The 26374-nt window shown below is 45.7% G+C and overlaps 1 protein-coding gene across 8 annotated transcripts in view; it reads left to right on the forward strand.

Moving 5' to 3' along the window:
* The window catches only part of AMOTL1 (angiomotin like 1), a 125149-nt gene that overhangs the window by 68495 nt on the left and 30280 nt on the right, over positions 1-26374 (forward strand). For 7 of the 8 annotated variants that reach the window (XM_081799040.1, XM_081799039.1, XM_081799042.1 and 4 more), the window contains 2 exons: positions 10056-10208; positions 14774-15686. In XM_081799040.1, the coding sequence (XP_081655166.1) occupies positions 10056-10208; positions 14774-15686 (1066 nt within the window). Of the gene's footprint in view, positions 1-7758; positions 7890-10055; positions 10209-14773; positions 15687-26374 lie in introns of those variants that run through there. The other variant, XM_031040851.2, reaches the window with a different exon arrangement.

Here is a 26374-nt window from a genome sequence, read left to right on the forward strand (position 1 = left end):
AATACCCTCCAGTTCCATCCACGTCGTTGCAAATGGCAAGATCTCATTCCTTTTGATGGCTGCATAATATTCCATTGTATATATATACCATATCTTCTTTATCCATTCATCTGTTGATGGACATCTTGGCTCTTTCCACAAAAACTCTGCTCATTTTAATGTAAGAAATTAGTCAGGAGTAAAGGACTCAGAATTAAGCGTGCCTTGTTCAGGGATTTGGGGAGGCAGAATGGCATTCCTTGCAAAAAGAGCTCTGATTTTGTCCATGCTGCTAGCTAGCTCTGTGACCCTGGGCATTACTTAGCCACCGTGAGCCTGGTCTCCCTAGCTACAAAATGGGAATAGGGCAGTGATAATTAAACATGATGATTTTTGTATCACCCGTATACTAACTAGGCCCTCAATAAGTGGGAGCTCCTGCTACTGTTGATTATACTCTTAATACTGGAGGGATGTTTTGTTTCTTGGGGAACATTGGTTGCTTTAAATTATGAGGTCCATTTATGAACCAATATTGACTTTTGAGGGGAGTGAGTGTAAGAAGTCCCAGTCACCAGGAGAGATGCTGCCCAATGGACACATCGTGTCCCACAGCTTCAGTGGCTTCTCGAATAGGACCCCGAGAGCTGGATAAACCTGGGGGCAGGCCAGAGGTGTCTGAGCTGCTCCTCTCCTTAGTGATAGAAACACACGGAAGCAATGGTGCTCACATGCTAGTGATTTTTTTTCCTCAGTGGAAACATAATGTGTGCCAGGACCACCCACAAGAATACCTTTATTATGGTCCTGAGATTGATGAGAGATTATTTAAATTTCAGTTATTTAATTAAATACAGGGCTTATTTATTAAAACTAATCAGAGTACATAGTTCTAGAGATTTCCTGTACAGCACCTTGCCTATAGCTCACAATACTGTATTTTATACTTAACACTTGCTAGGAGGGTAGATCATACGTGAAATGTTCTTAACACACACACAAATTAATAAAGGGGGTAGGAGGGGACTTAGGTGATGGATATGTCTGTGGCCTTGATGATGGTGATGGCTTTGTGGATGTATACTTATCCCCAAACTTGTCAAGTTGTATACGTTAGATATGTACATCTTTTTAAGTGTCAGTCATACCTTAATAAAGTGTTGTTTTTTTTTTTAACTTATCTGAAGAAAAGAATTTCTGGAGTCCAGGTACTTATAGTTTTAGATAGATTAAACACCAAATATATCAACATGAAATACGCATTATGATATTATGTACAATTTGAGTCAAGGTATTTAAATAGCCTTTGGATTTTCTGTTAAAGTCCAAAATTTAAAAATGATTTTTTCTTTGTAGTTACAATCTTTTTATTATGGGCTGCTCTCATGTACCTGTGGTGACTCTGTGGGATAGGTAGGACTGGGCTGATTCCTTTTTCTTATGGAGAGGGACCGGGCACCCTCAGGGGCCTCTTGACTCTGTTCCTGCTCCCAGACCTGTGGAAGAAACACAAGCCAAAGGCTGCATTTGGGGCACCGTCCCAGGACACAGGGCTAACCTGCAAGGGTGAGCGGGATGAAGGAGCACCTTCCTCTGAGTGCGGGTTTGTGTTCCAGCTGCAGAATCCCCTTGGTGCTGTTACTTCCAAAATCCTGTACAGAGCCCCTGCAGGAACTGGATACTTGTATCCATGTATACTTGTAATTAACCTGTTGTAGCACTAGATGGCTTTCTCTCATTTTTTGTTCCCCAGTAGCTTTTACTAAGCTTTGGTCTCCTGATTAGTTTGAAAAAGACAAAATCATCTTTGAGCTAAAGTCTATAGAATTAAGAATATGTTTATAACTGGTTATTTTAAAATGTACCCTAATTCCATTAATATATATTTATCGAGTGCTCCCTATGTGCTAGAAACTACCAGGTACTGTAAACATACGCAGGTGATTCATTGATTCAATAGATGCGTATTGAGCATTTACTATGATTTTGTTTTTGCTAGAAACTGGAGATAAAAAGGCGAATAAGACATCATCCCTGCTTTTAATCAGCTTATGAGTTAACAAGGGGGAGAAAAATATAAGCCAAATATGCAGGTAGTTTAATAGTGGCATAAATATGCATGGAACGTGATGGGAGCACAGATGAATAGCCTATAAACATTTGGGGGGATGGGGTAGATGATTTCCCAGAGGAAGTGGCCCTAGAGTAGAGCTCCAGAAGACTTCTGGATAGTCAGCATGTATATCTGGGCATTTAGTATGTGCCCAAGTAAGAGTTTTCCGACTTACTCGGAAAGAAAGGCCCTCCAGACGAAGGAATTTTTGGGGGGAACTCAAATTTCTTTAGGGTTTGTGCAAAGGGTATTTGGGGCAATAGAGGGGAGTTACTATAAATCAAGGCAGATCGTGCTAAATCATGTAGGACGTAGGATACAAACAATGCTCGGTTATTATGAGTGGGGTCAGAACAATTCATTTTTTTAAATGTAAGTCTCTCTCAGAAGTTCTTGATTGTAAGCACAAAGTGATTTTGGCTAACGTAAGCAAAAGAGGAATTTATTGGAAGTATATTAGGCAGCTCACAAGTTGACAGGAAGGCCCAGAAAATGGGCAGGAACCGAGGTGAAAATTCACCGGGAACCCAGCCAGGGATATGCCATTTGTCTTATGAGGATGGGCCCACCATAGCCACCCCTGCTGCCCCTGGACTCCTGTGGTAAGTTTACCGCAGGTATTTTATCAACACCCTTTGTCTTTGTGTCATTTCGTCAAGATTCAAAGTCTTTGGATGGAATATCCAGTTAACTGAGCCCAGGTTGTCCTAGCTGCTAGAACAGAGAGGGGACCTTCTGGCTTCTGTAATGGAAGAGAGAACCTACCCCCAGGGTTTACACAGTGAGTTCAGGGTTTCTGAACACTAGAAGTATTTAATTAGAGGTGATTGACTCTCAGGAATAAGGCAGGTAGCAGTTGGCAGTTGAATCACCTAATCTCAAAATTATTTTGCGTTTCTGTAGTGTTATGAAAATAATGTACTAAAATTTAAAAAGCTTTTAAAATGTCCCTTAAATACCGGATTCTGAGTCATCCTCCTCCCTACTCATACCCGAGTGATACTGAACTCTCCATTCCTTAAAGAGATGACAGGCTTTTGTGATTCAGTCCCTGTGCTTCTCCTTGAACCACACTGTGTTGATCGCTCCTCCTTAGCACCCTCTCCTCACCCCAAGGCGGCAGGCGGATTAATATCTTCCTCATTTTTACCCATTCTGCTCACCTGTCTTTTTCTCCCTGTCATTTCAGCTCAGTCTCACCTCCCTAGTCAACAGGTAGTGATGAATTACTTCTGGGCCTCCAACACTTTGTGTCCCTTTAATAGAGCGCTTAATCTGCAGTGAAATTTGGCTAGTTTTGTGCACGTTGGTCTCCAGAGCTAGGTCATAATATCCTGAGACCAAGGATGTTCTTACTCATTTCTTGGTGTTTATAGCTCCTAGCACGGTGCCCTGTTGAACTCAATTTTTACTTTAAAGGTTAAGCATACATTCTGCATTTTGGCTCACACTGACAACTTCTCAGATATTTCACAATAAGCATTACAAAGTTAAACTTCGCACAGCTTTAAAGTTATTAATCACAAATTCCACTTTGAGAAAGTCTAAATTAAATAACTATTGGCGTATTTATGCTTTTCCTTGTATTCTACAACAGACAGATGGGTCCAGAGATTAGGATCCACATTTGGTGCCGAGAAAGACGGTATTATACAGGGGTTGGAAATCTTGGAAACCTTCCTCCCTCCCACCCCTCTCCATCCCCTCTTGGGTTTCAGCTAATGGTTCCTTGGGCAAAGAGCTCTTCCAGTGCATAGAGATTCTGTTTCCTGGTTAAAACCATGTGTGTTTCATGCAAGTGTTCTGGAGCAGGGCGCTGTCACCTGTCTATGCTTCACTTAGATCTCAGGCTCCTGGAGTGCAAGTTGGCTAACTCAGATGAGCTAGCTTGGTCTCGCATGAGGGCTTGTGAACAGACTTGCCTTTATTTTTCAGGCCCTAGTCATGGGTTCTGGAGGCCGCTTCTTGTTTCTAGGGCATCTGTCTCCCTGAGCAGAGTATTCCACTCCTCCGGAAAAGCCTCCAGATCTGCCCGAATCAGGCGTGGTTGCTTACATTTAACTTTGAGGCCAGGGGCACACTCAGCAAATTCCTTAGCTCTTTGAAAGGGAAGGTAGAAGCCCACAGAATTGTTTGTTGCTGTGTTTAAAATCTCTGTTACAAAGTTATAGGAGGTTATTCTAATCTAGATGGTGAAATTGTTTTTAAATGCATTAAGAGGTTTTGGATTATCTGTGGCTGGCAGAAAGTTTTGGGCCTTGGCGGAGTAACACCTGGGAGTTGTTTTGCAGTTCCTGGAGGGTTTGAGGAATGGGCCTCTGGCCTGCTTCTCAAAGCACCACGGTCAGGCCAGGGGGTGGTGGTGTGCCAATGCTCCCTCGTCTTAGGGAACTGAAATGTGCAAGGAATCATCGGGAACTCCAGAGACTGGCTTTGGAGGGATCTTTGACCTTTTCTTTAAACTCTTACCTGGTAGTGAGACCATCCCTGAGGATGATGGCATGTTCCGCATCAGTCAGCAAGTAAATAGGAGAGCATATCCTTTACATCCTCCTTGCAGAAAGTAGCAAGTACGGGTATGGCACCTGCCTTCCAGCTTCCCCAGGACAGTAGCACCAGCCTATATTAAATGACTGCTGTAAAATACTAGGTAGTTGATGTTTAAATGCTAAGTTGTGCGCTTCACATCATAATCGCTGCCATAGTTGAGGGAAGGAAGGCCATTTTGTGTGTGTGGGGGTGTTCGACAGAAGGTCGAGTGAGTTTTGTTGGGGTGAACTGTGAAGGACTTGGGGAGAGGAATGTGAAGCCAGGGGATGGCATTCCCAGCTGGAACTTGGAAAATGGGGTGACATGTTTACGGGACGCGCGGAGGCCAAGTGGACCACCAAGGCTGTTGACAGCAGAGGAGGGGCCTGGTAGCAGGCAGCCTTGAAAACCAAACAGAATTTGGACTTGAAGCTATAGCTGAAACAGTTATGTGCAAACAAGTGGCATGCTTAGAAGTGGGATTTAAGGATGGGAGATTTTCCAGCTCTGTGAGTGTTGGGTGACACTCGGGTGACAGTTGGAATGTCCTCCGGTGTCTAAACGTAAAGGGCACTTGTGAGCCTGTTCTATTAGCCTCTTTATAGATTCGGGATCTGATCTTAGGGAAGTAACTAGTTATGGTAGAGGTGAAGCAGATGAGGCCACCAGGGTTCTTCTGCCTCTTGCCTATCCCAGGAAACTCACTTCATTTTACCTTCATTCATTTTCCCTTCAACAGTGAGACCCTTTGTTATTGCTATTTTGAGTAAGGGAAAAAAAAAAGTCTTGTTCAGGGTCGCATTACCTAAAAGCCTCGGGACAGTTACAAAGAAAGTAACAGCATATAACCATAATGGGAAGGGAGCTTTCAGTGCTTTAGAACTAAGCCAGAAGCAGTCACGCTCATAGAGAGCAGCAAACAATTCTTCTTGTTGACACAGACATGCCGATTTGGTAAAGAAGAAGGGGACCATTCTTGGTGAGATGGATCAGAGTCAAGATGAGGCAGAAATGTTGACCCCCCAACCAGAATCCCAGAACTTCTCCCTTTGTGGAGCGCAGCATGAACAGATCCCTGGCTTTCCCTCAGGAGCCTTGGGAACTGCACGCACCCCTTCCCAGAGGGAGACCCTATACAGAGCTGACTCCTTTATGCTGGCCTTGGCTTGTTTTCCATTGCCTTTGCCACTTTCCCCTGTAGACTAAAGCTGTGTCAGCCGTCATTCTGGGACAAGGATTGGTTTGAAAGAAGCAGGTGACCGCAAGTTAGTAAGTCAGGAGGACCTTATGTGGAAATAGTCTTTATGAAGCCCCTGGGGCAACTACATGGACACAGACCACACCGTTGAGCCCGCAGAATCCTTGATTGGCTGTGCACTGCCCTAAAACCACTACTGTGGGGCGCCTGGGTGGCTCAGATGGTTAAGCGTCTGCCTTTGGCTCAGGTCATGATCCCAGGGTCCTGGGATTGAGTCCCGCATCTGGCTCCCTGCTTGGCGGGGAGCCTGCTTCTCCCTCTCCTTCTCCTGCTCCCCCTGCTTGTGCTCTGTCGCTCTCTCTGTCAAATAAATAAATAAAATCTTTAAAATGAAATAAAATAAAATAAAACCACTACTGTGCCTGAGCCCCTGGGCGGGAGCCAGGCCTTGCAGGGGCTTACTGGGTGGGAGTGGTATCTGGGAGTGTCCCCTGGGTTCTCCCAGCTTCGCTCCTGGGTATGGAGAACGCTAACAAAGCCCACAGCATTCCCCCTCATATGTTGTCATAAGTCACGTGTTTACTTCCAGTTTCTCATGTCAGATAGCCTTGACCTGGTGGGGTAGATTGTGTACCCTGCATTCGCATAAGGTAAGAGACTCAATCTGTGCTATAGGAGTTCCTAGTGAAGATCGTGAACTAGAGTAGGAAGGGGATTATGTATCTGTGGGATTAAGGGCAAGGCCTCTCTTTCTTTTTTGCCATATAGCCCAGGAATCTGCTGCAGCAGACCCGGTGACACAGATTCTTGTCATTTTACCTTGCCTGGCCTGTGAGGAAGCTCCAAATAGCATGATTCCTGTAGGGCGTGTCAGGCTGGGAGAGTTCACTTGGTTCACTTGGCTTAGTGGAGCGATGATACCAGGCCTGCCTTTCTGCAAGGTCCGTCTGGTCATCTGCTGGGCTCTTTTTTCAGCTCCAAGGAGTGGGGCAGCAGTGGGAACATGACTCCGGGAATGCGTGGGACACCCGAGTGTACAAAAAAAGTCTTAAACGATTGTTGATATGTGGTTGGACATCCTGTCGCTCCGTCTGCGGATGTGTGAGATGTGCTTTCTCGCTTTCATAATATCGAGGCCTGTAGACAAAATGGTGAAAGGCGGCGTATCTCTGGTGCCCTCTCTGCTGACGGGGGAACAGAGCGGCGCTTTCAAGGATTGCTCTCCGTATGTTCTGTGGCCTGGAGCCCTTGAACCTGCTCTCGTTTGCCGGGCCATTGGATAAGGTGTGGAAAATCAATTTCTACCAGGGTTGTTGTTACTGGTTCTTGGGCTGGGCAAGGATAGAAACGAGGCTGGACCCCAAAATCAAAGACACAGGCAAGGCTTTACCGGGGCTACAGCTGGAGCCTAAGGGAGACTCAGCACTAACAGAGAGGAGTTAGACTGGCCCGCCAGAGCGGAAGGGAGGCCCGGCTACTATAAAGATCCCCCTCAGGTTCCCACGCTGGTTTAATATGCTAATGAGGGGGCGGGGGGAAGAAGGTTTCATCTTGATTGGTTGGAAAGGCCTCGTCCTGATTGGTTGATGTTGGCCGGCAATTCAGGCAGCTCATTGGTGCTTTTTGGAGCCAGGGTCCTCTGTTTTAAGTCCAGCTTGTAGGTGAGGCTGCATCTTGGTTCTGCTCTCCAGGAGAAGCGCTTTAACTCTACACCCAACAGAAAGCGCCTCAGGTACATAATGTTTTTCACTTGAGGCTTGTTACCATGGTCCCTAACTGTCTCATTGTAGTGATGAGAATGGCTAGTGCAGAGGTTCTTAATAGGTTCTATATTGAAAGCATGTATCTATACATACACACACACCCTACACATTCGTTTATATGCATATACACATGTACATATATACCCTTAATTAGGCCTCCGTTTCATTAGCAGATTGCTCTCCGTTCTCACTTAAAATTTTGAGTCACGTGACTGGATGGCGTCACCCAAAGTTGTCATATGCTTGCACATGCCATTCCTGAGCCAGATCCACCATGAGAAAACACCACTCTCTCTTTTATTGAAAGGTATGGGTCCTCAAGTCCTCTCTCACGCTGATTTGGTGGGGGTAGGGCTGAGGGTACAGAAAGGTGTTTTTATGTTTGGGGATTTTTGCCTGGGTGCACTGTTCTCCCTCCAGCTTAGGGCTTTCCAGCTTCGGCTGCGCGCTGGAATCATTTGAAGGGCTCTTTAAAATACAAATGCCTGGGCCCTGTCCCCGGAGATTCCAACTGAAGTGGTCTGGAGGAAGCTTGGGTATTAGGATTTTGTTTTTTATTTATTTATTTTTTAAAGATTTTATTTGTTTATTTGACACAGAGAGAGCTTGAGAGAGCACCAGCAGGGGGAAGGGCAGAGGGAGAGGGAGAAGCAGGCTCCCCGCTGAGCAGGGAGCCCTGACACGGGGCTCGCTCCCAGGACCTTGGGATCATGACCTGAGCTGAAGGCAGACGCTTAACTGACGGAGCCACCCAGGCGCCCCGGATATTAGGATTTTAAAAGTTCCCTGGTGACTGTAATGTGCTGCCAACGTTGCACCTTGCACTTCTCTAATTTCCCACCAACATTTCCACCTGCTGAAGTAGAAGCCAGGTCAGGATTTGCCTTAGGATCCAGGCCATCAGTGATTCCTAATTTTAGCCTGAGACTTTTAGATTTATAGATGTAGAAAGTGAGGCCCAGAAAGGAGTGAGTTTCTTCCAAGATACTCCTGGCAGGTGGGCCAAAAAGAGCACCCTGACAGATAACGTCATAGGCATTGGAACTGCAATTTTAGACTGATCTCCGTATAATATGTCATTCAGATTTGGTTTATATTCATCTTTAAGATAAGAGTCACTACTACATTATTTAGTTTAACTTTATAAGATAAATATTATATTTTTTCTCTCTAGTCCACACGTGCCAATGATAGATGTGAGCAAACATGCAAATATTACTTCGTGTTTAAAGAAACTGAGGAGGCTGATGAGTAAACCCCCATCTATGGCCTCAGAATAATTAGGTACTGCTAGCTTTGGCCTTATGGGAAAGGAGCAGATAAAAAAACCTAGCAAGAAATTTCATATTACTTTCAAATTAATTTGAAGTTAGAGCTGAGAAATACTTGGGGCGCCTGGGTGGCTCAGTCGGTTAAGTGTCTGCCTTCGGCTTGGGTCATGATCCCAGGGTCCTGAGATCAAGCCCCGTGTCGTGGTTGGGCTCCCTGCTCAGCGGGAAGTCTGCTTCTCCCTCTCCCTCTGCTGCTCCCCCGCCCCCCACTCGTGCCCTCTCTCTCAGATAAATAAATAAAATTTTAGAGCTGAGAAACATTTTTGTTCTAATGGAATTACCATTTGGTCAAGGATTTTACTTAAAAAAAAAAAGCATGATTCTTCCCCTGGAGTAAACGAAGCTGCTTTGGCCCAAAAAGAGCCTTCCATGTGGTGCCCAAGCAGAGAAGTCCGTGCAGAGAGGGCAGAGGGCCCGGGCCCGCGCTGCCGAGCGTTCCCACGATGTTGTATGTGCATGTCAGTGTTATTGTAATGGTAGCTCATGTTCAGTGCCTGTAGGGCTGACTACTGTGTCACGTTAGAGTGGAACAGGAAGCACGCTCCGGTTTGTGTGTGAAGCAGATAAACTGGGGCCAAAAGGCCAGTGCTCGGCAGAGAGCCAGAGCCCATGTCCCCGGCTCCCACTGCTGCACCGGGCTCCAGCATCCTTGAGTGGGGCTGTGCGCTCTGTCCAGGGCCGGGCCGGGCCTCTGCTCCCTCGTGGTATGGCAACACGGCCAACCCCTCTCTGTGTCTTTTATGTCTTCGGTGACCCAGCTGCTCTTCCCGTTTTAGTATCCTTTCCTGGCCTCCCCACCCCTGTCCTTTCCGTCCCCCACCTTGACCATCCCGAACTCGGGGACTTGTCCAGTTCCGCAGGGGGCTTGATTTCTGCCGCGGGGCACCCGGGGAACTGGTTGGTGTGAAAGCATCATGACTTCACTCAATGTGTCTTAAAGGTTGTTATTTTGACCTCATGGGCCATTTTGGTGGGTGGCTGGACTTGTGATAATTATGAATGGTAACTTTGGAATTTTATGAATCAAAAAGACAGCTCTGAGTTGAATGTGGGAGAATGCCTCGTGGGCTCTCATGAGTCACACAAGAAGGAGCGAGGGAAGGACTTCGTGGACACTAATAGGCACTTTGCTTCTTCCCCAGGTCCCCCTCCTATTGGTTACAGCCCTGGTAGTCCTGCCCCGATTCTAGAAGACCCCAACTACTTTTTCCCAGACTTCCAGCTCTATTCTGGGAGGCGTGAACCATCTGCTTTGACGGTGGAGGCAAACGGTAGTGGCATCAGGGAAAAAGTTGGTAAGTCCTTTTACTGGCATGTGGGTTGGAAAAACAAGATGATCATATGTTTCTGATTTTTAGCCTTTTTGCGTAATTTTTTCTCTAGCCTTGTTTTAAAAATCAGCCAGTTGTATTGTTGATTGTCTCTTTCTTGGTAGGTGCCTTATTTTTAATGTTTGGGCTATGGTGTCAATAGACTATTTTACAATAATATGTGACTCTCTCAACAGACAGAGTTCTTATGTAGGAACTTGAGAGTGTACCCTTTATTCCTAATTTTTCTCTAAGTCCTAAATACTTTTTTGTACTCTTTCCCGGAACTTTTTCTCCTTCTCTGCTTTCACTTTTATCTCTTTTTGCAATTAATTGAGAAGTGCGGAAGAAATTCAAAACTATAGTAGGCAGGGAGCTGCCTCCTTTGTGAAAACTTCTTGCCTATTTTTGCGGGCTTTTGAGATTGGTAAGAATGGAAGGGAATCTTTAAAACCACTGAAGGAGGGGCGCCTGGGTGACTCAGTCGGTTGGGCATCTGCCTTTGGCTCAGGTCATGATCCCGGGGTCCTGGGATTGAGCCCCGCATCGGGCTCCCTGCTCAATGGGGAGTCTGCTTCTCCCTCTCCCTCTGCTTGCTCCCCCTGCTTGTGCTTTCTCTCACTTTCTCTCCTGCTCTCTGTCAAATAAATAAATAAAATCTTAAAAAAAAAAAAAAAAGAACCAGAAGGATCTCCTGGTTCTTGGCAAACATGCTTATGAAAAGGGAATTCGGTAGTTTTCATGCTTGATGAGACCCCATTCCTTCCCCCCAAAATGATTATCTTTTGGAAATATATTTGTCTTTTTATTTGAATTTTTACTTAAGTTGTTCACAATAATTTGAATTTGCTTGTGCCACAAGCCTTTCAGAGCAGTTATTCTGAGGGTAGGGACTGTGTTCTCTTTACCTTCTACCCCCAGCACCTGTCTGAATGCCCGGATGTAACTGGTTGGCGGGGAAGATTTGCACAGTGAGGGTGTGGCCCACTTCAGCCCACACTGATCTCTCTTTCCTTGGGTTCTTCATCGCTTATTACAGTTCTTTGGCAATTCATCTTACGTGGACTTCCAATAACCTGTTTTTCGTGTTTGAAATTTTTTATTGTTGAGTTTTGGGTTTATATCTTAGTTACAGTATACATTCTCGGAAAGTAGGGAATAAGTTCGAATTTACTGCACATGCAGTCTTACGGAGCAGATATGAAGTCTGCCAATTTTACAGAGGAGAGAGGTTCAGAGAAGCCAAATAACTTGCCTCAGGTCTTGGAGGTGTGATTTGGGGGGTGGGGCTGGGGGGGAGGAAGAGGCAGAGTGGTATGATCAGAGTTGAGCTTCAGGACCCAATCTGTAAAGTTCTTGAATTTGCTGGACAATTACTTTCTGAATGCCTTCTAGGTATCAGGGTTGTGTTTTAGGCACTGGAGATAGCAAGTGAAGACAGCAGATAAAACTCTGCCATCTGGTTCTTGAATTCTAGTAGAAGAGGACAGATCATAGATGCAGTGTGGATTGAAAGAAGAGGCCAGAGGCAAGAGATGTTAGGAGGCTATTCGGGACCTCTGGGCAAGTGGTAGGGAGAGCCAGAACCTGGGAAGCGGCTGAGGGCCTGGAAGTTAGGGTTGCAGTCTTTTGCTATCGCAAAGACACTAAAAATGTCATCTAGTGTCACCTTTTCTCATATTTTAATACCAAAAAGAGTAAGAGGGATGTGACCCTTCACAGCCATTGCCAAAAAAAAGATAGGCATAAACCTAATGACAAGTGTCTGTGTATATACACGTGTATATGGGCAATATACATATATATCTTGTAAGCATATCCTACCACCTTTGTTTTTTCTCATTTCACTGGACTGAGAAAAACTAGCTTGGCAGTTGATCAAACATGGGGAGAAAAAGAGACAAAGGGCCAAAAGTATGTCTGAAATTTCTATCTGGATGGCTCACATGATTAGGATGCCAATTATAGAAAACACAGACAAACAAAAAGGCAACCTTGGGAAAGAAAGCTGGTTTGCGGGGAGACGAGGTATTCTATGTATATATAGAAACACAGAGTCATCGTTGCCTGGAATTGTAGAAGTGAGGCTGCTGGGCTATGATCTATTTCCGTTCCCTCACTCTACCCCTGAGGAGATGGAACTCAGAGAGAGTAAGTGATTTGCTCGAGGTCACACCCATAGTAAGTGCTAGAATTTTTACTATCCTAATGCTCTATAATTTCCTCAACACACTGTTTACTAGTATTGTTGTGGAATGAATAAATTTTATATTTCATGGCACTCATGTAGGAATTCTTTGGTTAAATGTTTGATCCCCCATTACATGCAGACACTGAGCTGTGCACTAGAGAGACCCAGGTGAGTTGGCGTGATCCTTGCCTTTAAGAAGTTAAGAGTCTTGTGTAAATAAATCGCTGCTATCTACTGTGGTAATAGCCCTAATGGTGATCCGTACAAATGGAGCGGGGGCTCAGGAGGAGGGCTCAAGCCTGCTGGGCTGCAGTGGGACAGGTTGTACTCAGAAGTAGCTGTGGAGTTCTCACTTGACGCATGTCTAGGAATCTCCCAAGAAGATGTGGTGAGATGCATCTCTCTCAGCAGAGATGAGAGAACGTGAGCAAAGGCCCTAGAGACGGAAGAGAACTGGCCTGTCTGGGAGCTATGTGGTCTTAGGTGCTGCTGGACTTATACGCCGAGGGGTGGCCGGGGAGGGGGGATGGTGGTGGTGGCCTGAAATGTTGCTGGATCAGGTAATGCAGTACCTGCTGCATCCTAGGGTAGAATGTCAGTTTCATCTTGTAATTAACTATTGAGGAATTTTGTGCAGAGGAGTGATATAGTTAGGTTTTCCTATTTGAACAATCTTTCAGGGTAAAGTGGAAGATAGGTTGAGGTCTACGGGGTGGGTTTGGAGTTGGGAACGAGACTAGTGTCAGAAAAATAGATAAGGAGGCTGCTGGAATTGTCTGGGTAGAAGACACCAAGGGCTTTGCAGTGTTGTGGAATAAACACAGATTTTTTTTTGTAGAATGAGTCAGATCCTGACTCTGGCTCTTCCTATCTCTGTAACCTCTGTCATTTGCCTTCTCTGAACCTCTCTCCTCATCCGTGAGATAGGGGAAATTAATATCTGTCTCATGATTGCATGTGCCTCATACGATTATATGCGGGATAAACGAAATAACCTATGGAGAGAATTTAGCACAATACCTGATACATCATATGCACTCTTCAAATGGTTCTTGCAGTTATATTGTGGTTATCAATAATAAACTTGGAGATTGGGAGGGAATGAAGAGGGTTAGGAGAGGTGTTTGGGAGGTAAAGTTGGCAGGCTGATACTAGATGTTGGGGGTAAGGGAACAGAAGGAACTTTGGAAAACTCCCAGGTTTCTGGCTTGGCAAGGCGTAGATGAGGCAGGGATATGGGGTTTGGTGGGTGGGTAAGTTGGGGATGAGGAAGACATGTTGAGTGTGGAGAACCAATGGGCCATCTGCTGGTGGTGGTAGATGTGGGTCATGAGTCAGTAGTTGAAGACAGGTGGCCAATGTGATGCCCCAGGAGATTCTGTTGAGTGAGGGTGGGAGAGCTTTCAGAGCTGTGGGAAACACCAGAATTTAAGGGGCAGGTGGAGAAAAGGGAGCCAGAGATGTGCACAGAGAGGCAGGAGCCGGAACCAGGGAAGGGGTTGGGGTGGGAGACCTGGATGCATTTCAGGAAGTAGATGATCACCATGCCAAATGCTTCAGAGAGGTGAGGTGTGTAATACGGGAGATGGAATATTCTCATTGGGCTTGTTTGCTAATCAGAGCTTAGGGAGAGCGGTGAATGGGGCGTTTGGGAAGTGGAGACAGGGAGTATAGACTGCTTACTGAGGGACAATCAGAAGAGAAGGGGAGGACAGATACACAGTGGCAGTTAGAGGTACACGGGTAGGGCCAAGAAAAGGCGATTCCTTTTTGTTTGATCTTGGTTTTTTTGCTTCCATTTTTTTTTTTTTTTAAGATGGGAAAGACTTGGCACGTTTATATGAGGAAGGGAAGGAGCCAGCAGGGAGTTTGAAGGAAAGGGAGGGCGTGAAGGACAGAGCAAGGTCCAGGAGGAAGCAGGAGGTGAGGGAATGGAGAGTAGTAGACACGCTGTGATTGGGAGAAACACTTCCCTGAGAAACCACAGGGTAAACAGAGGCAGTGGTGTATTTGAAATGCTGTCTTTAAAGGCTATGTAGCGGGCGTCTGGGCGGCTCTGTCAGTTAAGCTTCTGCCTTCAGCTCAGGTCATGATCTCAGGGTCCTGGGGTTGAGCCCCGCATCGGGCTCTCTGCTCAGTGGGGAGCCTGCTTCTCCCTCTCCCTCTGCTCCTCCCCTGCCCTCGTGTGCATGCACTCTCTCTCTCTCTCAAATAAATAAATAAATACATAATCTGTAAGAAAGAAAAATAAAAAGAATAAAGGCTACTGTAGCTACCATGTTAATTACTCAGCATGTAGATACAGACCTGTATGCCTGTGGCGCCTCCTGATACCCTTTTCCCTCTGTTTGCCTTCCAGTTGAGGACTCCCTGTGTCACTTCCAGCCCCCGAGCCTCCTGAGGACCTCAGAGGTGGAAATGAGAGGTTCCGAGGATGCGGCAGCTGGGACAGTGTTACAGCGGCTGATCCAGGAACAACTGCGGTATGGCACCCCGACCGAGAACATGAACTTGCTGGCCATTCAGCACCAGGCCACAGGGAGCGCAGGACCCGCCCACCCCACCAACAGCTTTTCTTCCACGGAAAACCTCGCTCAAGAAGACCCACCAATGGTCTACCAGTCGGCACGCCAGGAACCGCAGGGTCAGGAACACCAGGTGGACAATACGGTGATGGAGAAACAGGTGCGGTCCACGCAGCCTCAGCAGAACAACGAGGAGCTGCCCACTTACGAGGAGGCCAAGGCGCAGTCCCAGTTCTTTCGGGGCCAGCAGCAGCAGCAGGGGGCTGCCGGCCATGGTTACTACATGGCGGGGGGCAGCAGTCAGAAGGCCCGGACTGAGGGGAGGCCCACGGTGAACCGTGCCAACAGTGGACAGGCGCATAAGGACGAGGCGCTGAAAGAACTCAAGCAGGGCCACGTCCGCTCTCTCAGTGAGAGGATCATGCAGCTGTCGTTGGAGAGGAATGGTGCTAAGCAGCACCTCCCTGGCTCAGGGAATGGAAAGGGGTTCAAGGCAGGAGGGGGACCCTCCCCAGCCCAGCCTGCAGGGAAAGTGCTGGACCCCCGGGGTCCTCCACCTGAGTACCCCTACAAGACCAAGCAGATGATGTCCCCCGTCAGCAAGACCCAGGAGCATGGACTTTTCTACAGTGACCAGCACCCAGGGATGCTCCATGAGATGGTCAAGCCTTATCCTGCTCCTCAGCCTGCGAGAACGGAAGTGGCTGTCCTACGGTACCAGCCGCCCCCAGAGTACGGGGTAACGAGGTGATTAGCTATCAAGCCACGGGTTTAACCTGGCTTTTTGAAATTCAGTGATCATGTTCTCAGCACTTGTTATTTTCAAGGCGGGTTGGGTTTTAGCCACTGGGTTTTTTTTGTTGTTGTTGCGCATGATACTTAATAAGCCACTTTTGGGCCAGAATACGTAGAGTGAAACAGAACAGAGATCAATGGAGGATTTTCTCCAAATGTAACAGAAGGCAATTGGGGCTTTATGAATTTAGGGGAGGAGCCTCAGCTGTTGACTGTCCTTGGGAGCTCTGCCTAGTGGCCAGGCAAAACAGTAATTTTCCTGGCTGGCTCTGTGGAGAGCGTCCAGACTCCTGGAGCATATTATTACCGTAGGGTTTATATGGAGCTTTTCTTCATTGTAGATTTGAAAGGAAAATGTAGTCTGAATGCTAGAACAGAGGAGTTAAAGGGGCCATAGAAATCTTAGAGTCTCACCTCTGTATTGAGCAGATGAGACACTAAAGCCTGGAGAGACTCCTACATTTCCATAATCTGCTACTCTGAGGCTGTTGGAGCTACGTTCCAGTGTCCTGACCGACCACATCTCTTCCCTCCACTGCCCTTATTCTAATCCCTCTTCCAATGATGGCTGGATTCAGCAACACTTCCCGAGTGTCTCCTTTGTGCGGCCTTGTACCAGGTTCAGAGATAAAGAAGGGCTCCCCGCCCCCTCAAGGACCTTAAGGCACTGTCCTGGGGGGGCCAGCACCTGAGCCCATCACTGCTCTGTAGTGGGCTGTTTGAAGACAGTATGCAGAGTGCTCAGAACCAGAGAGATCCTATAACTCACAACCGGAGGCACTGGAGAGAGCCCCGCAGGGGAGGTGAAAGCCAAGTTGGGTCTCGAAGGACCAGTAGTGGGGGAAAGCGTGCGAAGAGATGGGGTAGCGGGACGCACTATGCAAGGGGGAATGCCACTGGTTTGGTCTGGAACGCGCCGAGGTACCACAGGTGGGTTAGGAGGGAGTGGCCAGCGGACAGGGAGCTGTGATCGGCTGGTGAAGGTCTTTGGGAGTCCTACTGTGGAGTTTGGAATTTAGCCATAAGCAATTGGGAGAGCCAGTATTTTCACGGAGAGACTCCGTTGGTGTTTATTAGGCTGACTTTGGTGGCAGTGAAGGATGGAACAGAGGAACGGGACCAGAGGCCATGAGGACCTTCAGGGGCAATTTCAGTAGTCCAGCTAAGAATTGGTGAGCACGGCCTAAGTTGGAGGACGGACGTGTAGGGGAGCATTATGCGCTGTGAGAGGCAGAGAAGTAACATTGGCAGGCTTTGATGGCCGATTAGACACAGAAGGTGAGAAATAATAGGGCAGTTGGAAATCAAGCTCTCAAGAGAGAAATTGGGTCTAAAGGTACAAATCTGGGAGTTACCAGCATCTCGATGTTGCTGAGCTTCTTGGGGAGAGCGTGGAGCAGGAGAAGAGAAGGCAGGTGACCACTGCCTATTATTGGCTGTGTCTTCATTCTCACAAAGGGCCTTATTTGTCTGTTTCTAAATCAGATGAGTTGAGTTTTCCCTGGGTGACCCCTGCAACTGTGTGCAGGGCATACCTTGGCTGTACATCTTCTGAAAAGGCAGTGATTGGGCCTTGGCAGAGGGAGAGAGCTGGCTGACCTGCCCTTTACTTCGCAGCTGCAGACACATTTCCCTGCATATCAGACTGGGAATGCCAGCTTGGAAGCAGGACAGCACCTTTGAGACCTCTGACAGGCTGCAGACCTCATTCTTCCTAAAGGCGCCATAGTCTGACCCCACTGAGGAGTCCAAGGTGGGGCCTGCAGGGCTCTTGTTTCTTACCTTTTATAGTTCCTTAAGCCACAGGAGATATTTAAACTTTAAAACTATCGGGTTTGAAGAAGGAGGGGAAAAGTCTTCATATCTCTGGCATCTATCTGCCACATTGATTCAAGAGACTTTGTTTAAAGTTATCTACGATGTTTATCTCAGGATCATATTTTTTCACATTTTTCCTGAACATTTGACTCAGCCTCTAGAGATTGATAGAAAGTGGGGACATCCCCGAAGGAAGTCTGTTTGTTCTCTTTGGCTTTACAGCATTGCGTAACGTGGATCATTTTGCTTTTTGTCATCTGGCAGTAGGTGTGATATGAGGTGGGAGACAGGGTGAGGGGGGAAAGGAAGCACCAATAGGAGAGCTACCCAGTTATTTGTGGAAAGTGTCATTTGTCTCAAAGTTTTGACGTCAAAAAGAAGAAATGTATGAGGGATCCAAGCTAATTGCCGGGCTTGGCAGCCAGATTGACATGGAACATCAGCATGGCCCAGGAGACGTAACAGGCCGGCCATTGAGGCTTGGCCCCAGAGCTAAAAGGCCCCTTTGTGAGCCGGGCCATGGCTAGCCAGCATGGTTCCAACGGCGCAGCCCTGGGCTGGCAGAGTCAACAAAGTTGTATCCACATCAGCCCTGCTGCGGACACATCCAGCGTGGTCTGAACTCCACGGGTCGGATCTGAAACTCACAGTGTGTGATGTTCAAGTTTCCTTTGACCCAGGAGATGAGCAGGGCTCCTTTTAATTTCATGGATACGTTCCCCTGTGCCTAAAGGGTTATCTATTTGTCATTCATGGCGATGGTTTCGGAAGCTGCAGGCTGTGGGGTCCGTACATCACAGACTCCTGGCCACGAAGGAAAGGCCACTGAGTGAGATCATGGAGTCCAATCTCCTGGCCCTTTACATTGCTCAGACTTCACTGCTTTTTGCCTACCGATGGAAAGGTCCAAAAGACAAGCAAATGACAGAAGGAGGAAGAACTCAGAGTTCTTGCCTTCATTACTGACTCACCATAGCTTATAAATTCACCCGCCCTGAGCTGCTAAAGATGAAGATGTGTGGTGAGTTTATTGTAAAGCACTTTAGTCTCCTTTGGTGGGAAACCCAGGGAGAGGCTATCAGTCACAGCCTCGTTGACTTGACCAGCTTGGCCCTTGTCGTGGGCGAGCTAGTGAGGCTGGCAGAGATGTGGAGACTAAGGCCCTGCTGAAGTGGCTGGTGGGGACCTCCAGGGAACGGGAGCTGGCCATTGAGAAAGGCTCTGGTTTTATTCCTGCTCCGTCTTCCTTTTTCTTCAACCTGAAAGTGGTAATGGATATAAAGGAGGACAAGGTGAGAATTGGACAGGTTGTTCTATGTAGAATTGTGCTTTAAAAAAAAAGCCAGTATTTGGATGTTAATTCTGATGCACTTTGTGGAAGGAGCATTATAGAAGCAGTGACTTGGCTTACGGGGCTGTACCATGAGTGGAAGTGAATGCCCGAGGCTGAGCTGATTGCTATCAGAGCAACTGGGAAGACATTAGTCAAGTGCATGTTTGCTTTGCAAAGAAATCGGCCCATATTTCCAAAAGTGGAAACCGAAGATGCCAAAAAATTACTTAAAATAGCCTTCTTTCTTAATACAACTACTTTAACATTTTCCTCTACATGTTGATTTTTTTTCCCATGTTATCATCATAGATTATATTTGGTATAGTATCTTAGCTTGTTTTCTTTCGACAGTTTGCACTTGTTTTCCTCACCATCCTTTCTATTGCTGCGTAATATTTTGTAAAGTATATAATTTACATTATCTTGTCTACAAATAATGTAGTGAATATCATCATGCATATCAGATTTTCCATGCCCAGACCCCTGACCTCTGGCCCCTAACCTGCCTCCGACCCTAACCCTAACTCTGACCCTGGTCTTAGCCCTGACCCTGGCTCTGGGAGGCTGGCTTTCTGAACGCATGATGGGAGGGCCTGAGAGGCAGCCTGGTTGTCCTGGAGAAGACCCCAAACATTTAAGACTCGGTAATATTTCTGAAAATTGGTGTGAAGGTGGAGATAAAAACAGAAAGACCAACTGAATGTCTGTTTAAAGGGTGCTTGGAGTCCCAGGTCCCCTTCTTGCCTCAGCTCGTGAACGGCTGCCATGTCTGTTCTCGCCCCAGCAGAAGTTGGGGGCTCTGTTCTCTGGAGGGGTCTCTGGACTTTTGCTTCACTTCTTTAGGAATCATTATTTAGAGTTGAAATTATTGGGTCCATTGTAACAAACATTTAATGATCCGTGATACCAGATAACTTGGTAAAAAATATTACAGTGCATGTGTCCCTGCCCTTTGACCAACATTAGTCATTGTAATTACAAAACCTCTGCTAATTTAATGGGCAGGTAGTGTTAATTCTTTATTTTACTTTGCAATTACTAGCTAGGTTATTTGCGGGGGTTAATTTAATGGTTAGATTTGACCTTGCAAATGAGCTGTTTGTGTCTTCTGTTTGTATGATCTATATATTACAGTGGATTCAGAACGAACTTAAACTTGTGTTCTCTAACGCCTGCCCTGATCTTCCAGCTTCTAGAACTCCATCCGTACCCTTAGCAGGTGGCAGTGGAGTAGGCGTGCTGAGGCAGCACTGGGACTAAAGCTTCGTTGCCTGCCTGTGCCGGGCACTCTGTGCGGGTGAGCTTCCTCAGTCGTGACAGCACTTCCCAGGGGGGCTGCTGTCACAGTCCCCGCTGGATGGTAGGGGGACCCATGATGTTCATGGTAAGCACTCAGGCTTAGACGTAAGCGTAGGGAGTTAGATTTACCAGCTTTCCAGGAGCAAAGAGTGGCAACCGTTTATTAACATTTTATCCATCTATGAATGTACTAATTGGATTTTTGGTATGTAAATGGATACCTTATAAAGGCACGAAATGATGATGTTTGACCCAGCCCTTTGTCCGGGGCTGATAAAAGCATCTTACAAGATGATGTCAAGCACGAGGTGCTGTGGACTTCCTTGCACGGAGAAGCTTGCTCGATTCCCCCTGCCCCACCCCTGGGGAGCAGCCATCTCCGCCACTCTTCTTCCCAACGGGGCAGGGGCTAACAGTTTCCTGCATTCAGAGAGGGCATGTGCGGTGTGACTAATGTCCTAAATCACTCATATTTTCCTTCAAAAATGCACTGTGCATTTTTCCCCAGAGAAGCCTCCAGGGTTGGTTTTATTTAGGATAGATGACATCCTCTGGGAACATGCCAAATGAGGGTACAGTGAGGAGGGAGGGAGCAGAAGGGGACATAGCCAAGGAGTGCTGTGACAAATTAAAGAGAGAGAACACCTCTCCCCAAGAAACTCATGTTGATCCAACTGTGCAACCAGAGTGCAGTTTAAACCATGAACAAGCACAGAGATAGGTGCCCAAGAGCAGGGCTTACTTGGTGGGCTTGGGGTTTGGAATGTGCTGTATTACAGGAAAGAATGTTTGGTGGTCCCATCTTACTTCGGATTGGAAATGTCTGGAGGAGGGGAGAGAATTTTCAGAGTATGTTTGCAGAGTGGTAGTTTGCAGTTTATACAGTTATGAATATGAATTGCTATGTAGGACAAAAGATAAGCCAGATAAGCTTGTTGGATTAAAAACTATGTGTTGCTCTTAACAAAAATAAGGCTATGGAGCCTTATTTAAATTCCACCAGCTAAACATGTGTTTTGAATACCAGCATTAGAACTCCGGAGTTTCTACAGCTTTTAAGCTGGATTATGGCTGGATGAGCCAAGTAACTACATGCTGTTTATTCTGAGAAACAGCTCTGCAGTATGGGAATTTCAAAGGCTAGGGTCAAGTTCAGGTTACTTTCTTAGGAAACCTACCACAGTTCCAGGTATAATGCATGAAACCAATGACTTTTTCAAACAAGAGGATTGCCTCTATCCGTCCTGCATAGAAATAAATCTGATCTTAGTTTGCACAAGACTTGAGTCTTACTTTGGGCATTCACAAGTCTTACCGGTGTCTGCACACCCAACGGGATCCCGGGGGGGAGGATCTGGGTTCGGGTGAAGATTTGAGGGGTTTTGAGTTCTGGCTCTTCCATTTTAGAGTGAGTTGTGTAGGTTCTCTGAGCCTCAGTTTCCCTATCTGCAAATTGTTACAGCTCATTTTTCCTAACACCCATTTTCTCCCCCCAACAAAGAAAAAGAAGGAAAGGAGAAATTATCTGTAGTTCCACTATCCAGAGATAGCCAGAGTTAAGTACTCTGTTCACTGTGTTGTTTTGACGATCAGAAAATCAGAAGAGAATATTCTAAGTGGGAAAACTCTATGTAAATAGGAGGTATTTTTGCTGAAGGACAGGTCTTAACACTTGAACCTCTTCACCACGGACCAAGAAGCCCTTTATTATTTCATCTTGTTTTTAAATTCTTTTATCTCATCTCGTTTACTTTCTCTGATTATCAAAGTAACGATGAGGATTTTTTGGCTTATCTTTAGTTTCTAATTTTTCTACAGTGTACATGTATCTAAGTAATCTTAGATAATGAATTTTTTAAAAAGTAGCCAGATGTGTTCATTGTAGAAATTTTATAAAGAAAAAAAGGACAAGGAAGAAAAATCCATAGTCCCATCACCTAGCATTAGCCACTCCAACCTATAGTCATATTTCCTTCTAGTCATTTTTCTGTGCATTGTGTTTCACACATACTAGGTGAAATCCTAATATGTATAGGTATGATTTTTTTTAAAAAATCCTTTCTTAGGGACTAAGCGAAAACTTGTTGAACTGAATTGTTAATGTCAATAAACTGGAAAAAGTTGTTTTGATTTTATGTCTCTATTAATAAGTTTGCTTTGGACAATGTATTTACTGCCTGCATTTTCTCTTTTGAATTCTTTGATCACATCCTCCATCTATTTATCCATTGATGTTTATTTTCCTGCCACGGTTTGAAAAATTTTTAATTGTTGATTGTTAATCACACGAGCCAAATTTATTAAATGTTAGCATGATGGCCTAATTGCAGATGAACATATAGTTTCATATATTGAACGTAACTTGCTGATCACCCTTGATGCTTGGGGGTGTGGGGAGAGCAGAGAGGGAACTGACTGCTGGTCTCTTTGCATGAATTACTCTGATGGTCACTGAATTCTGGAATTATCTCCCAAAACAAGGCCTTTTGGTGTACATTCAGTATGGTCTACAGCAGTGCTGTCCAACAGAAGTATAGTTATGAGCCACACGTGTCTACTTAAAAATGTTCTAGTAGCCACATTTTTTAAAAGTTAAAAGAAAACAAGTGAAATTAATTTTAAAACATAGTTGAGTTAACCCGTTAAAAGCATATTTTTAAAAACATGTTTTAGGGGCGCCTGGGTGGCTCCAAAGGTCAAGCGTCTGCCTTTAGCTCAGGTCATGATCCCAGGGTCTTGGGATTGAGTCCCGCATGAGGCTCCCTGCTCAGTGGGGAGTCTGCTTGCCTCCTCCTCTCTCTGCCCCTCCCCTCCAGCTCATGCTCTCTCTTGCTCTCTCTCAAATAAATAAATCTTCGAAAAATTAAAAAAAAACATGTTTTAGTTAGCTAAAACCATTATCATTTCAACAGGTAATCACTATAAAAAACTATTAATGAGATATTTTACATTTTTGGTACTAAGTCTTCCGATTTTGATGTATATATTCTACACTTCCTGCACATTTCAATTCAGACTAGCCGCATTTTAGGTGTTCGGTAGCACATGTAGCTCGTGTAGCTAGCTCATGGCTACTCTTTGGGACCGCACAGGTCCCAAAGGAGGTAAGACTGTGTCTGTGTCGAGAGAGAGTGCCCTGACATGTCCAGACATCATCTTGAAACGAGCTCTTGTTCTGTGTTGTACGCCAGGAAGCCTCTTCAGAAGCCAGAGGTTCTGTGGCGCTAGCGTGAGCTTTGATCCCTTACTGAGGTCGAGGATTAGGGACTGCAGTTCTCATCCCATGGTGTTTGAAGAGGAAGGGACACTCAGGGGTGGTTCTTCTTGCCTTTCTCCTAACACCGATTATCACTGTGTGGTAACGACAGAGACTGTAACAGGTATTAAGTACTTCCCTCAAGATAGACACGGTATGCCATGCTTTATATGCCTTATCTCATTTAATTCTCGCAACAACCCCGTGAGGTAGGTATGATCATCTCATTTAAAGGTGAAGAAGTTAGAGACTCGCCCGTGGGTCCATGGTTAGAAAGAAGCGGAGGCAGAGAAAAGAGACCCCATACTGAGGAACAGTGCTCTCCTGTACTAACATAGGAGGTAGCCCCTGTGTGGTGGGAGTATGGTGGGTTCTAGACTGCCCAGTTCAAAGCCCTTGTTTTTTGCCTTGTAGTGAGATCTCAGCTTTGTGAAACCTAAAGTTTGCATACTTTAAAAATAGGATAGTGTATGCATGAGAGCAGTGAATGCCCCATGTTTATGAGAAATCAGTGACATAGTGGATGTGACATGCTAATGTGGCACATTATGTCCAGGTGTCAAGTAAATACGTAAGATTATGAACGAGCTTGTGTGTGAAGGCTTGCGGTATGCACAGAGGAACAAATGGGCTGGTGCTTAGATGTCACCAATGACCCTGTTTCCCCAATCCAAATAACACTGTCACTCCCATTTTGAGCTGCATTTTGTGGTCCCAAATACATAAGAAGGGCAGTGATGGGGCTCCTGGGTGTCTCAGTTGGTTAAGTGTCCGACTCTTGATTTCGGCTCAGGTCGTGATCTCAGGGTCCTGGGATGAGCCCCGCATTGAGCTTCACGCTCAGCTGGGGATCTGTCTCTCCCTCTGCCCCTCGCAGACCCTCCTCCCACGCTCATGTGTGCATGCATGCACACTCTCTCTCTCACCCTCTTGCAAATAAATAAATAAATAAATAAATAAATAAATAAATAAATAAAATCTGTAAAAAAAAAAAAGAAGGGCAGTGACAAGGAGTTATGTTATTATATTGGCAACATCATGATTTGAGATTCTACCTAGAACCAATTATCCAGAACCAATCTAAACACCAGAGGTCCCTTCTTTAATAATACAATGTTGAGGGTTTGGCCATTATTTTGAAAGCACATTAAGCATATGTGGTCTCCCAACTTGCTCTTGGGCTTAGGGGCCAAATCAGCTGACACAAATGTATTGGGTACCAACCTAGTTTAAGTCATCATTTTCTACCCTCAAAAAACATGCATGCTAAAAATTTGGGAGAAAAGACAAATGTATGAAAAACTACATAATATTACATTTAAATAAAAATTCAGGAGAACAAAAGACTTGATAAAGGCCAGTGGTAGTAGGTTGTCAGGATTGTGATTTAGGCCGCTTGTAAGTTTGGAGGAAAGAAATGGGTACCAATTCTGGGGTCGGGCTATGTGCAGCATGGCCCAGGTCATTGACAATAACGGGCCAGTCTGTAAGACTTCCCTCCATGACCCCCATAATTTCTCATAGATGTGACTCTTTAAATGCTGTTTTTTAAATGCATCACTGTGGACTTAGCTTTGCTCAGACATATTTAAGTAACTGGTCAGTTACTGGTCAGTTGGGTGGCACTTGGGAAAAGGTCACTCTCTGCGCTGTTCTGAGGCTCGCTGAGGTCCTTGAGAAAGGAGCAGGACCTGCGCGGGGTACCTGCCCTGGTTTTTGTGAGCATTAAGTAAGTGGAATGTGGTGCCTCACAGATAGCAGGGACCCACGATAAGTGCTAGCTGAATGCTCGCTGGAGACAAGACACTAGCCTGTGAAAGACAATAATGTGAAATGTAAGGAACAGTCCACAAGAAGAACTCAGAGGTAAATTTCCAGCCTCCGTGCTTCCCCTGAGGCTGCTCAAGCCTGCAGAAGGGGTGGTGCTTTTGTGTTGGGGTGTAATTGTGGACACCTTACTGTGGTGTAGTTGCTCCTTAGTGGGCCCCAGGAATCCAGGAGCAAAAGACCAAAGAGTGGTTGCCTTCCCTCCCTGCTCTCACCAGGATAGGGCAATAGTGAACCCTGTGGACTCTCGAATCAAAAAGCCTGGGTGTGGATCTCCTTTATGTTCCTGTTCTCTCTGTTCTATTTTGTAAGTTACCGTCCTGTGCTTTGTTTTTCTCATCTAAACGGGCTGATAATGAGACCGATTTTAGAAGGCAATTATAAAGGTTAAAATGAGATGCTGAATGCAAAAAGTGCTCAATAATTGTTAGCCGTAACAGAAAAAATGTATTGGACTTATGCATGCCATGCTCGGTGCTAGGCTTTTCATTAGGGGCTGTGGGATTCAGATGATAACAGTAATGGTGATTATAGCTCACATTTGTCCAGTGCTTACTTTGTGCTGGCCTTTATACATATTATTAACCCCTTAAGTCCTTTAGCATTGAGCTAAGTAGTACATAGTCTCAGGAAGTCAAGACACGTGGTATCAAATAAGCTAGCTCTGTGACTTCACAGAAGGAAGTCAGGCTCACAAGTAGATAATTATAGCAAAGAATTCTACTTGCAGGTGTTTCTCAATGCATATTGGTTCCCATCCCATCTTTTTCCCTTTTCTTTGTATCCCCATTGCTTGGGATGTGGCCAATCAAGAGCATTATCTTTGGAAGCTGAAGATAGGTTGTTTCTGGTATGATCTCATGAGAAATTGTCCTGTTCTGTCCCAACACTCTTGCTGCCCTCATTTATCCTAAGCCCAAATCTACCTGGTCCAGATCTTTGATCTCACCAACCCATTGGCAGAGTAGTGGAGCCAAGGAATAGAAGTTTGCTGTCCTACCTGCACATCATCCATTGTGCTGTTTATTCAGTGTGTAACTCAGTTATTTATGAGGCCAGTGTTCTCTTTAGTAGAAGAGTTCCCATTTTGAAAAAGTAGTTCTTTTC

The sequence above is a fragment of the Leptonychotes weddellii genome, chromosome 11 (assembly GCF_054177405.1).
Source record: "Leptonychotes weddellii isolate Sample4059 chromosome 11, ASM5417740v2, whole genome shotgun sequence".
Classification (NCBI taxonomy): Eukaryota; Metazoa; Chordata; class Mammalia; order Carnivora; family Phocidae; genus Leptonychotes; species Leptonychotes weddellii.